Source organism: Myotis davidii, unplaced genomic scaffold, assembly GCF_000327345.1.
Source record: "Myotis davidii unplaced genomic scaffold, ASM32734v1 scaffold169, whole genome shotgun sequence".
Taxonomy (NCBI): Eukaryota; Metazoa; Chordata; class Mammalia; order Chiroptera; family Vespertilionidae; genus Myotis; species Myotis davidii.
In genome coordinates, this window is record NW_006383005.1 from 504112 (window position 1) to 516859 (window position 12748).

The 12748-nt window shown below is 56.5% G+C and overlaps 2 protein-coding genes across 6 annotated transcripts in view; one reads left to right on the plus strand and one right to left on the minus strand.

Annotated features, from left to right (window-relative positions):
* GDPD5 (glycerophosphodiester phosphodiesterase domain containing 5) overlaps positions 1 to 10036 on the plus strand; it is an 85703-nt gene extending 75667 nt beyond the window's left edge. For 4 of the 5 annotated variants that reach the window (XM_006777912.2, XM_006777911.2, XM_015557479.1 and 1 more), the window contains 7 exons: positions 205 to 423; positions 1177 to 1334; positions 1659 to 1806; positions 2933 to 3015; positions 3575 to 3589; positions 5914 to 6026; positions 8388 to 10036. In XM_006777912.2, the coding sequence (XP_006777975.1) occupies positions 205 to 423; positions 1177 to 1334; positions 1659 to 1806; positions 2933 to 3015; positions 3575 to 3589; positions 5914 to 6026; positions 8388 to 8536 (885 nt within the window). In that variant the 3' untranslated portion in view covers positions 8537 to 10036. The remainder of the gene's footprint in view (positions 1 to 204; positions 424 to 1176; positions 1335 to 1658; positions 1807 to 2932; positions 3016 to 3574; positions 3590 to 5913; positions 6027 to 8387) is intronic. The other variant, XM_006777914.2, reaches the window with a different exon arrangement.
* The window catches only part of RPS3 (ribosomal protein S3), a 35593-nt gene continuing 29637 nt past the window's right edge, over positions 6793 to 12748 (minus strand). Inside the window, exon 7 of the mRNA XM_015557480.1 lies at positions 6793 to 6956. The gene's annotated coding sequence lies outside the window, so the exon portion shown is untranslated. The remainder of the gene's footprint in view (positions 6957 to 12748) is intronic.

Consider the following 12748-nt stretch of genomic DNA (forward strand, 5'->3'; position numbering starts at 1 on the left):
CCAAGCAAATAGTTCTTTTGGTGAGCCAGGTGTGGGGGAGAGGGCTAGGATGGGGTCTCCTTGAGCCCCGCCCAGGGTCACAGCCATCAACCCACCTGACACGCACGCTGGCAGCTCAGGGGTCTCCATGCTCGGGAGCCAGGAAGGCACGTGGGGGCCCCTCAGGTGCTGGTGAGGCAGCCATGTGTGTCCTTGTCTCTGCAGACGGATCCCTTCTGGACGGCCAGCTCCCTGTCCCCCTCCGACCACAGGGAGGCCCAGAACCAGTCCATCTGCAGCCTCGCTGAGCTCCTGGCGTTGGCCAAGGGCAATGCCACGCTGCTCCTCAACCTGCGCGACCCTCCGCGGGACCATCCCTACCGAGCCAGCTTCCTCAACATCACCCTGGAGGCCTTGCTGCGCTCCGGCTTCCCCCAGCACCAGGTGAGGCCTGGCGCCCACCAGCCTCCGGGACTCCGCATTAACTCACAGGCCCCTTCTGCAGACCTCAGCTTCCACATCTGTAAGATGGGGTCCCATGCCCTCGCCTCCCTGACAGGGTCATTGTGGGGACCAGAGGGTAACAAGGAAGTCCCTTTTACTGCCAGGAAGCAGTGCCCACATTCTCGTGGGGTAATATCTGGAGATCTGAGGAATCTCACACCAGCGTGTGACGCACACTAGATGCTGGTGGCCGCGTGCAGAGTAACTGGCATTTCATTATCAGTCACTGTGACCAGGGGCTAGACCAGTGATGGCGAACCTATGACACACGTGTCAGAAGTGACATGTGAACTCATTTTTTTGGTTGATTTTTCTTTGTTAAATGGCATTTAAATATATAAAATAAATATCAAAAACATAAGTCTTTGTTTTACTATGGTTGCAAATATCAAAAAATTTCTCTATGTGACACGGCACTAGAGTTAAGTTAGGGTTTTTCAGAATGGTGACACGCCGAGCTCAAAAGGTTTACCATCACTGGGCTAGAGGGCAAGCTCCCTGGGTTATTGCCAAAGCAATTTCCAGCCTTGGCTGGGACCCAGTCATCCCCTGGTTACGGTGATTACATGTTAGCTTTTCCACGTGTCAGGCCTGCCTGTCCTGTCTCTTTTCACCCTTCTAGGTGCTTGCGGAGGGGTAGGCTCAACCCATTTACAGATGAGAGATCTGAGGCCACCCCCTCTCTGCCTGCAGGTCATGTGGCTGCCCAACAGGCAGAGGCCCTTTGTACGGAAGGTGGCTCCTGGCTTCCAGCAGACGTCAGGCTCCAAGGAGGAAGCTACCAGCCTCCATAGAGGCCACATCCAGTGGCTGAACCTGCGCTACACTCAGGTGTCCCGCCAGGAGCTCAGGTGCCCACCCCACCCGCCCAGCTCAGCCAGAGGAGGGCAAGATTGAGTTCCTCCATACTGTCTGTCTCTTCCTCTCCCTCTCAAATGCATGCGTGCGTGCGTGTGTGTGCGCGCGCGCACACACACACACACACACACACACATCTGGGCAGATGGTTAAGCACAGGGACTTCTGGCTCAAGGAGGAGACGTCAAGAGCATCAGGCAGGCATGGGTGTGGCTCTGAGCTGGGCCCTCTAGGAGGAAGAGGTGAGGATGGCATCACGCCTCACAGGCTCCCTGACCCAGACCCACAGGCGGACCAGTCTGTGCCTTACCCCACAGGGACTATGCATCCTGGAACCTGAGTGTGAACCTCTACACGGTCAACACGCCGTGGCTCTTCTCCCTGCTGTGGTGCATGGGGGTCCCCTCCGTCACCTCCGACAACTCCCACACTCTGTCCCAGGTGCCTTCCCCACTCTGGATCATGGTGAGTTGGGGGACTGCTGGGGGCAGAGGGCACCTAGGGGGAGTTGAGAGCTTCCAATGACACCCAGGAGGGTGCAGACTCCACTTGGGTCTCTGGTGCTCAGGTTGGGGGGAGCCCCTGGGGGTACAGGCTTGAGACACGAGGAGGATGTTGGAGGCCGCTGCGTCCGCACTAAGGTGCTGAGAGAGGGGAGGGACCGGGCCGGACCCACGGGCAGAAGCATCACTGACGGGCCCTAGAGAACTGGTGAACAACTACTTGGGTTTCTTGGTTTGAGGTGTTGTTATGTTTTATTTTAAAGGAAGGGAAGGCATTGAGAATAGAGGGTAACCGGATAAGAATAGGGAACAGTAAAATCTGCTCAGAGATCACAGCGGACCAAACCAGTTTTCAGTTGGTTGACCGAGCACCTGTAGACAGGCCTGAATTCCAGGCCCAGCTCTGCCACTGGGGCCGGGAGCCCCCGACCTCCCCCTGCCCCTCGCCGTCCCCATGCTCCACTACCTCTCTGAGGAGGTGACGGCAGGTGGAGGGTCTTGTCACGGCTGAGACCGAGCCAAGGTCAGGGATCAGATCTGGGTCACGGATGGTTAAGTCCATCCACCTGCCCTCTGCCCTTTAAGATCTCCGAGGCTCAGCCCGGATGAGATGAAGGAACACTGTGGCAGCAGTGGGAGTGAGCACACTCGCATTTTGGGGTCACAGGAGTTGACCAACGCCCCTCCTCAGTCCACTGAGGTCAAGAGGTTTGCCCTCCTGGCCCCTCCCCACTGTCCCTGGGGGTAGCCCCGCAGTCCACACCCTACAGTGACACGTGCACTTACACCCACACGATGCCACACCTGCAGGTCATGGTGAACCCTCACACTTATCTGCCTTCATTATTGGCCTCTTGCTTTGAGCCTCCTTAAGCACCCAAACCCCCCAGGCTTAACACTAACCATCTTTACTCCGAACACCACACGGGCATTTTATCCTGAGCACACACACACCTTCCCCTCCTCTCCCCGACCCACAATGCCCAGAGCTCAGGACTCCGGGTCCACCCCTGCCCGTGGACCCTCCGTCTGGAGCCTGATGTGGACCGGCTGTGACTGGAGGCTGGCCACGGGCCGTCTGTCCACAGCCCCCAGACGAGTACTGCCTCATGTGGGTCACCGCGGACCTGATCTCCTTCACCCTCATCGTGGGCATCTTCGTGCTCCAGAAGTGAGTAGGCTCTGACCTCCTCTCCGGCCGTCCCTGCCCCAAGGCAGACCCAGCTCCACCCCGCCAGCTGCCCCTCCTCCTGCGCTCTGGGCCGGGAGAAGGCCTGACCACATGGCCCACGCGGGAGAAGGCTCCCAGTGGCCCCCAGCCCACCCCCTCCGCCAGAGCTGGTAGCTTCTGGAATGAGCACCCAGCTGGGAGCCCAGAGCCAACCTCTGCCCGGATTTGCTGCGTGGACTCAAGCTTCCACTCCTCTCCGGCCCCGTCTCCTCACCTGTTGAACGCGGCCGTGGTTCCGCCAGCACTCAGCACCCCTCTGTGCCATGCAGAAACCTCCCACACCCAGACAACAGCTGGGCAGTGGGTGCCGTGGGGAGGTGGGGGTGGCCCCGGGGAGGCTGGAGGGCCCGGCTGGGGTCCCAGCCCAGCCACGAACCAACCAATGGGAAGGGCTTATTCCTGACTGACGTTCTCTCTCTGTCCCATTCTGCTCTGACCCGGCGCATGTCCCTCCTCTCTCCCCACCCTCCCCTCTCTGCTGCACTCTGGCCTCTCACAGCTATCACTTGATCAGGTAATTCTGGTGTGGTCTTCCTCCTCCTGGCCCTTTCTCCCTCCTCGCCACCCGTCTCTCCAGTTCCTTTGGAACCTGCCCAACCCTGTGCCTGGGTCCGCTCCCTCCCCCGAAGCCTCCCTCCCTCCCAGAATCCTCCTCTCCCTGCCACCCTCCCTGCTCCCCCCCACCTGGCCGTGTGTGCCCCCTGCTCTCTCCCTCCAGCTGCTTCTGCACACGGGGGGCCGGTGTTTCCTTGCCGGTTGCTGGCCTGGCCTCTGAGCACGAGCGCATCTTCCTCCGCAGAGAGGGCTCTGCCTGCTCCCCGCTCCGTGTCCCTGCAGGGCCTGCCCGCTGCCCAGCGCACGCCCCACCAAGTTGTCTCTCCCTTCCCAGCTGTCGCCTTTCCGCTCCCTGGGTTTGCCTCTCCCATCACTCATTCCCTCTTTACCTTTCTGTGTCTCTCATCTCTTTTTCACTTTCTGTCTGACCCCCCCCCTCCCCCATACACACGCTCCCACTTTCCCCTGGAGAGGCCCAGTGGGCGAGCTTCCTGTCTCAGATGTGCATGGCTGCAGAAACCCTGGCCGGACACTCGCCTTCGGGGTTAATGTTAATTTCCAATGAGACTTCGGTCTCGGAGACCCAAGTCCTTGGTCAAGCACCTTGAGCCCTCCTGGGTCGGAAGGCTTCACCGAGCAGCTTCTAGGACAGTGATGGCAAACCTATGACACACGTGTCAGAGGTGACACGCGAACTCATTATTTTTGGGTGATTTTTGTGAAATGGCATTTAAATGTGTAAAATAACTATCAAAAATATAAATCTTTGTTTTACTATGGTTGCAAATATCAAAAAATTTCTATATGTGACACGGCACCAGAGTTAAGTTAGGGTTTTTCAAAATGCTGACACGCCGAGCTCAAAAGGTTCGCCATCACTGTTCTAGGAGAAACTGCTCCCTGGCTGGGGGACTGAGCCAGCCCAGGTACACCACCCAGGCCTTCCTCCATCCTCGCCTCAGCAGACATACGGAGGTGCTGGCTGGCGCTGCTGGGCCTGCAGTGGGGTCGGCGTGCCCGGGAGGCTGGCCCCGCACAACATACAGCCAGGGTGGTGTCACTCTCTTCCTGGGGGTCAAGAGAGGCCTGACGGAGAAGGGACCCTGGTGCAGATCGTTTCCTCGTTCTTCCATTCACCCAAGTACTTAGGGCCCCCGCCACACACACACACACACACACACACACACTCACACACACAGCAGGCATTGAGGTTGGTGCCAGGGACACAGCATAAATGAGACCCACTTGCTGTCCTCAGGACACAAAGGACACGAAGGGGGCTCGCCCAGCCAGAGCGCAGGCTGCCTTCCCCTCTGCTTCCTGCTTTGCCCTCGTCTGTCCGCTCTGTTCACCCACCCATCTGCCTATCCATCTGTCTGTCCATTTCAGCTGTGCTGACCCTGTCTGGAAACAACTGATTTCTTGTGGTGTCTGGGCTCCCTTCATCCACCCCAGCAGGGCTCCACGCCCTGGGGGTTGGGTTGTTTCCAAGCTGACCCCCACTTCTCTTGGTGGGAGTGGAAGTGGGGGCCCAGTGAATCCTTCTGTCCAGGTTGCAAAGTCTCAAGGTCAGAGGCCAGGGGTTTGGGGCTAGTTGAGGACAACAGGAAAAGCAGTGCCTGGCTGCGCGCGACCCCTCATGCCTGTGCAGCCCGGCCACGGCCATCAGAGGGACTGGCACTCCAGCCGGGGCTCCCCATTGGGGAGTATATGCCCCCCTCTTGCAGGGCTGTTGGAAGAGAGCAGCACAGACCCAACCCAAGTCACTCCAAGTCCTTGGCTACGAGCCTGTGAGACCAGTTCTGAGCAAAGCCCCCTGCATCTCCCCTCCTCTCCGCTTTCCTCCCTGGGGGTTCCCTCTGGCTTCCCTCAGCCGACTCATAACAGTGGAGCTGTGGGAGACATCAGCTGGGACTCCCCAAGATTAGTGTGTACCTCATCAGAGTCCTGTCTGGTAAGCCCTCCCCACCCCACACGTATCACGTCCAAAGAAACCAGGTGAATAATTGGAGGCACCTGAGACAGAACTAACCAACCCACCCACCCAAAACAGCCTGGGCCCGGGAGCTGAGCTGGGTCTGGAGTAGGAGGAAGGCAGGAGAGGTCTGGCTGAGAGTCAGGAGACCAATTCCAGCTCCAGCTCTGCCCTCGCTGGGCCCCACCTGGATAGTCAGACAGGAGTCCTGCTGGTCTCTCAGGCCAGATCCAGAGAGGCTCTGGGAGAGGGCAGGACCCTGCGCCAGGGATGGGTGGGGAGGGCTGACCCGCAGGTCGTCTCCGCAGGTGGCGCCTGGGTGGCATCCAGAGCTACAACCCCGAGCAGATCATGCTGAATGCGGCCGTGCACCGGACCAGCCGGGACGTCAGCATCATGAAGGAGAAGCTCATCTTCTCAGGTGGGCAGCCCTGAGACAGGCTCTGGGCCCAGTTCTCTGCCCTACACATGCACACAGCACATACAGACAGACACACGGCATGGACACAGATGCCCACACACGTACAGAGGCACACACATAGACACACACGCCCTCCACATACAGCCATGTCAGCGTCATGGGTGGTGGGCAAGGGTGATGAGCAGGAGTGGGTGGAGGGGAAGAGTCTGCTTTGAAGGCCTGTCCCCCTTTGCCTGGTTCATACAGGGACCCCAAATACTGGCTTCATCCCTGCTGCTGCCGGCCGGCACTCCCAGTCTGATGGAGGAGGAGGCAGCTATATAAGCAAGGACACGGGAAACTGGGTGCCACTAGAGCTCTAACATGAGAGCGCTGAGCCCAAGTGGGGTACAGAGAGTGGTCAGAGCTCCCTGGGGCGGTGGGGATGGTTTTGGAACCCACTTTGCAAGGAAGTGACCTAGCTGCAGGAAGGATGGCTGGAGGGGCCTGGGAGCGGGGTCTGCACTGAGGGCGGAGCGAGCAGGGGCAGGAAGGCCAGTCCAGGCAGGAGCGGCGTGTTCAGAGGAAGTGAGGGAGCACCGCTTCAGGGCACTGCACCAAACACCGTTCCATATGGCGGGCGTGGCGGGGCCGCGCTGGCTCACCCCAAGGTGGTGCCTGGTGGCCTGGTCAGGAGCTTGGGCCTCATTCTGGAAGCAGAGGAGGGTTGTGGGAAGGTTTGTATTTGGCCGTTGTTGCAGTTGAGCTGTAACAAAGTACCACGAAGTGGGAGGCTCAGACAACAGAAATTTATTGTCTCACAATTCTGGAGTCTAGGAGTCCAAAATCCAGGTGTCGGCAGAGCTGCGAGGGAAGGATCTGGTCCAGCCCTCTCCCCTCGGCCTGTAGATGGTCCTCTTCCTGTCCGCATGGCGTCCTCCCAGCATGCATCTTGGTAATTCAGGAGAGAGATGTGAATATGGGAACAGAGAAAAGCAAGATTTATGGAGCACTTAGGAGCCAGGTGGATCTGGAGTCAAATCCCAGCTCACTCCCCAACTAGCCGTGTGGACTGGAGCACATTGTCTAACCTCCCTGTCTGTAAAGTGGGCTGGTAACCCCCAAAGGATACGTGTGAGGGTCGCAGCCACGCTGGTCCAGAGGGTCCTTGGTAAACACGCATGGACGAGCGAGAGCCCAGTGGGGGTGACTGTGGTTTTGGTGGGGCTGGCTCCAAGGATCAAGGGTCGTGTGACCATCCTCACCATCTACTCCTTTACGATTCATTTCTCGAACAGATGACTGTCAGACACTGTTTCGGGTGCTTAGGAGGCACACATTCTTGCTTACCTTTGCTCAAAAAAAATCCTCCTGGGAGCCTTCCCTGAACACCGAGACGGGTTGGAGTGCCTGCCCCCACCACCACCACCCCCTCCCCCCGGCGTCCCACAGCCCTCTGGTCACACTGGAGAGCCCCCTCCTGGAGGAAGGGGCCAGTCCAGGGCAACCTGGGATCCCCAGACCCTGCACTGTGTCCGGCCTCAAGTCAGAGGGCTGAGGAGCATGAATGGAAGGCAGGAGGACAGCCCCTACCGGGAGGCCTGGCAGGTTCTGCTCAGACCCCTTCCCCCTCCCCTCCTACAGTGCCAAAGACCATTCCCTGAGCACCTCTGAGGCAGGCTCTGAGGGGAGTCGACCACAGTCCTCACTCCAGGCTGAGAGGTCATCTCCAGAGACCCTCAACTCCACCAAGGAACCCTGAGTCCCCTCAGGGAGGTCTCAGCTCCGCTCAGCAGACCTTCCCCTGGGCCTCTGCTGTGTCCAGCTGGGGACACAGGCGCTGGGGACACAGGCACTGGGGACACAGAGGCCCAGACATCACCCTATCCTTGCAGTGCTCCAGCTGGTGGGGGCCACAGGCAGGGGCAGTACAGGATGTGATGGGGTGGAAGGGAGCGGCGGGGGGGCAGGGCATGAGAAGGTCCCATCCCTGCCAGAAGAGCAGGGTCAGGGAGGCTGTGAGGAGGCTGCAGTAACACAGATGAGAGGAATGAGCCAGATTTTTAAAGAAGGTGTTGATGGGGCAGTCACTCCCAGGAGAGGGGCCAGTTTGTGCAAAGGCCCTGGGGAGAGTAAACACATGGGTGTCGAGCCGATGGCTTGGATGCGGGTGGTTTTCTGTAGAAGGACGAGTTCCGGGGGAGAGGAGACACCCAGGGGGCCTTGAATACCAATCTCAACACCCAACCTGAACCCAGTGTCTCATCAGCATCCGGCAGCCTGAGCAGGAGTCGCTGCAGGCCACCCTCCCACAACATCTTCCCGCCGTCCTCACTGACCTCTCTTGCCCCCGCTCACATTCTGCCTCCTCTGGCCCAACAGAGATCAGCGATGGCATGGAGGTCTCCGACGAGCTCTCTGTATGTTCAGACAACAGCTACGACACATATGCCAACAGCGCCAGCACCCCAGTGGACCCCCGAGGGACTGGCAGCCACACCAAGACCCTCGCAGACCCGAGTGGGCGTTAGCTGAAGCCCCGTCTTCCCAGGCTGAGCCTAATGGAGAGACCCAGGAACCCAGAAGAGCGGGCAGAAGCCTGTCTGGCCTGGGAGTGCTCTGGGAGCTGGTGCCATGGCCTCCTCGTTGGCTCCGGCCCCTTGTCCGCCATGACCTCTCTTAGGGGGTAGGGGCTCCGCTCCCCGCTCAGGCCCAGCTGGGCCAGGACTCCAGCCTCCCAGATGCCCCGGCAGGCCTGGGGATCCTTCCTCTGGGAAGTGTGGGGCCTGGTCCTCCCCTGAAACCCTCCCTGGAATCCTGGACACTCTGATGGGCCACTGGGCCGTGCCCTATCCCCTGTGACAATGGAGGATGTGGATGCTCACGTGGGGCCACCCTCCTTTCTGGGCTGTGAAGCAGCCGACTTCTCTGTTTCTCCTGCTCAAGGACCTGGGGCCGGGCCTCTGGCCCAGCAGCTCTGCTCTTCACCTCAGTCTCACAGCACAAGGAGGCTCGCCTCAGGAGGAAAGCCTGCAGTCGGGATTCTCCTCCCACCAGCCCACCGCCACGGGCCCTGCCCCAGAAGGGGGCCCAAGCCACGTCCTTGGGAGCAGCTGGAAGTGGCCAGAAGAGCAGGCTCAGGGCTGCTCGGTCCCTGCCCAAGTGTCCAGGGCAGAGTGACCTGCAGGCTCAGGGGAGCGAGGCTGGCACAGTGACCACAGGGCAGGGCTCCCTGGAAGGAGCGTTCTCTGGGCGTGGTCAGGGGGCGGGTGTGTGGCCAAGGAGGCCTATAGAGGAAGGAGCCGGAGGGACCTGGCCAAGTGGTTAAAGCTGCCATGCTGACACCTCATTTCTGAGCTGTCACTGGAAGGATGGGGGCGAGCTTGCCGAGTTTGGGATTCCGTCTTGGCCCCCTGACATGAGGAGGAGCCGTTCTCAGAAACGAGCGGGAGTGGCAGGCTGGCAGGTTCCTTAACCGCCCAGGGCTGGGGCCGATCTTGGAGAGAGAAAGTGACCGTCCAAGGCCACACAGAAAAAGTGGCACGAGAATCCCACCCATGCCTTCTGTAACCAGCCAGGAGCAGCACGGGAGATGGGGAGGGCTCCTGGGTCTGATGTCAGGGTGGGCAGAGGGCCTAGGAGGTCCCTGCACGGCCCCATGGAGGTGTTCTGAGCTCCCTGACCTGTGGAGAGACAGGCCTTCACCCAGGAGATGCCTCTCTACCATGGCAGAAGGTTGGCTTGGACTTCTCAAGGATTTGGACCTGACCAAAGCCAGCCCACCCCATTCCTGGCACACTGGGGTGCCTGGGTTGAAAGCCCAGTATAGTCCACAGATGTCCCTTTCTGTCCTTCAGTCCTTGGACCTCTGCCCTCCGTGAAGGAGTCAGCAGTGGCCTCGAGGCAGGTCTGTAACCCCCATCTTTGTCCTAAGAGTTTGTGTGATCTTGGGTGTGTCCTAAGGGGAAAAGGGAGAAGCTGAACTCTAGCACCAGCCTGCATTAAATAAACATGGTGCTTTCTGGAACCAAGGGATGTGTCTCTTCTCCAAACAGGGGTCTTCTGGGTAGAATTCTTGGGGTCGGAGTAATTCTGCCACCTTCCTGGAGGAAAGGAAGAGAAACCCCTCCCAAATGTTGGAACCCAGGCTGGGCCTCCCACATTAACTTCTAAGATGGCCTCTCAGGACCTGTGAAGGGCTCACCCCTTCTTTCCCCCACTGAGCATCTGCCAAGTGCTCCCCTTCCTGGAGCAGAGGTCAGCTCCTGCCCCTCCTTGGGCATAAGGCAGTACGAGTGAAACCTGGAACAGCTGGGTCAGGAGTGGGGTTCACTGTCCTACCCAAAATGCCCCATAGCCTGCTCTCCAGCCTCTGGCAGGCCCAACAGGAAAGTGGCCTTGACCTTTCATGCCTGCTCCTCCCTGTCCAGGCAGTGCCCCTGGCCAGGATGTCCCAGGCTCCTGGCCCGACTTGGGCAACTTGAGACATCCCGGAGTTTCCAGGAGGGGGTAGAGCAGGCTAGCAGTTCTCTGTGGAAGAGCCAGAGTCCCACTCCCACCAGAGCACCCCCTTCCCAATGCAGATAGTCCAACTTCCTCCTCTCACCCCAAACAATGGAGGAAGGACGGAAGCCAGCCTGTACTTGGGCAGATGGCTGGCCTGCCTCCACCCGCAGTTGAGCCCACAGCCCCTGGTCACCCCCGGCTCCTACGCCTTGACCTGAGGAGTTACTGGGAACCCCAACTTCCTGATGTCCTCCCTTGTCTGCAGAAGACAACCGGACTGCCTGCCCTTCAAAGAGGCCTTCCCTGCCACCCCCTGTAGATCCACTCCATCCTTCCTCCCTTGGACCTCCGTGGGTGACACCTCCTCAAGGTTGAGCCTTCCCTCTACTTCCTCCAGGGTCCTCCTTCCCAAGGACAGATATAAAGGCGCCTCAATCTAGAGGTCCAGATGGCAGTGGCACAGGAAGACGCTGAACTCAACCAAGTATATACATGTATAGAGAGCAATCACTCCAAACAACTGAGGACTGAATGAACTAATTATGAGAACGAGACCTAACAGAAGGCTGGGAAGCCACAGGAGTCCTCCAGGAACCTCGGGAAGATCTGGGGCTAGAGGGCCAAGTGAGACCATCTACATCCCCCTGGACCCCACAGCACAGGTGGGGCTCTAGTCAGGTAACTGGGCCTACCTGCAAGGCTGCTGCAGGGGTTCCCAACACATCACCTGAGCCCATTGTGGTTCCAACCCCCAGGACATTACAACACACACTTGCCTCCCTCTTGCAGCTGCTCAAGGCTGGTAGGCCAGTGCCCCATATATCTCAGGCACCTGCTTGGCTCCTACCAGCCTGTCGACTTATGAACCAGGAGGTTCCAGTTCCATTCCCGGTCACACCACATGCCTGGGTTACGGGCTCGATCCCCAGGGTGGGGCATGCAGGAGGCAGCCAGTCAATGATTCTCTCACCATTGATGTTTCTATTTCTCCCTCTCTCTCCTTCTAAACACACACACACACACACACACACACAAAACACCATAAACCATGGAGGGGATTGTAAAAAATGTAGTCCTTGAAAATATACTTAAATTTAAATGTCTTAAAATAGGTTGCTATTGATATAGAACAGTGATGGAGAACCTATGACATGCGTGTCAGAGGTGACATGTGAACTCATTTTTTTGGTTGATTTTTCTTTGTTAAATGGCATTTAAATATATAAAATAAATATCAAAAGTATAAGTCTTTGTTTTACTATGGTTGCAAATATCAAAAAATGTTTATATGTGACACAGCACCAGAATTAAGTTAGGGTTTTCCAAAATGCTGACACGCCGAGCTCAAAAGGTTCGCCATCACTGATCTAGAATGATATACATAAACCTCATGGAGGTAACAAGCCAAAAACCTATACTAAAAAATAATAACAATAAGGAATCCAAACAAAATACTAAAAAAAATAAAAAGAAAATAAAACCACAGCAAACTACAGGAAGACATCAAAAAAAGAAAGAATAAAGGACTATAAAAACAACAAAAAAAACAACCATTAAAGTGGCAATAAGTACATACATATCAACTACTTTAGATGTAAATGAACTAAATGCTCCAATAAAAAGACATATTTTTTTCCTTTAGAATTTACATATCAAACTAAAGATGCTGCTACAGGAACTGCTTCTATAATTGTCATCTATATGCTGCTTACAAGAAACTCACTTCAAATCAAAAGACACATTCAGACTGAAAGTAAAATCACTAAGGAAACAATGGCCTTAAATGACAGGCCAGATGGACTTAGTATTTTTTTAACATTTCATCCAGAAGCAGCAGAGTACACATTTTTTTCAAGTGCACATAGAAAATGTGAGAACATTTTTCAGGATAGACCACATGTCAGGCCACAAAACAAGTCTCAATAAATTTAAGATTAAAATCATATAAAGTACCTTCTCTGACCCCAATGGTATGAAACTGAAAATCAATTACAAGAAGAAAATTGAAAAACACACAAATGTGTGGAAGCTAAATAACATATTAAACAATGAATGGGTGCACAATGAAATCAAGGGTTAAATCAAAAGATTCTTTGAGCTAAAAGAAAATACAATGACCCCAAATATATGGGTCACAGCTAAAACAGTCATAAGAGGGACGTTCACAGCAATGAAGGCCTACCTCAGAATTAAGAAAAATCTCAAATACACAATATAACCTTACACCTAAAGGAATG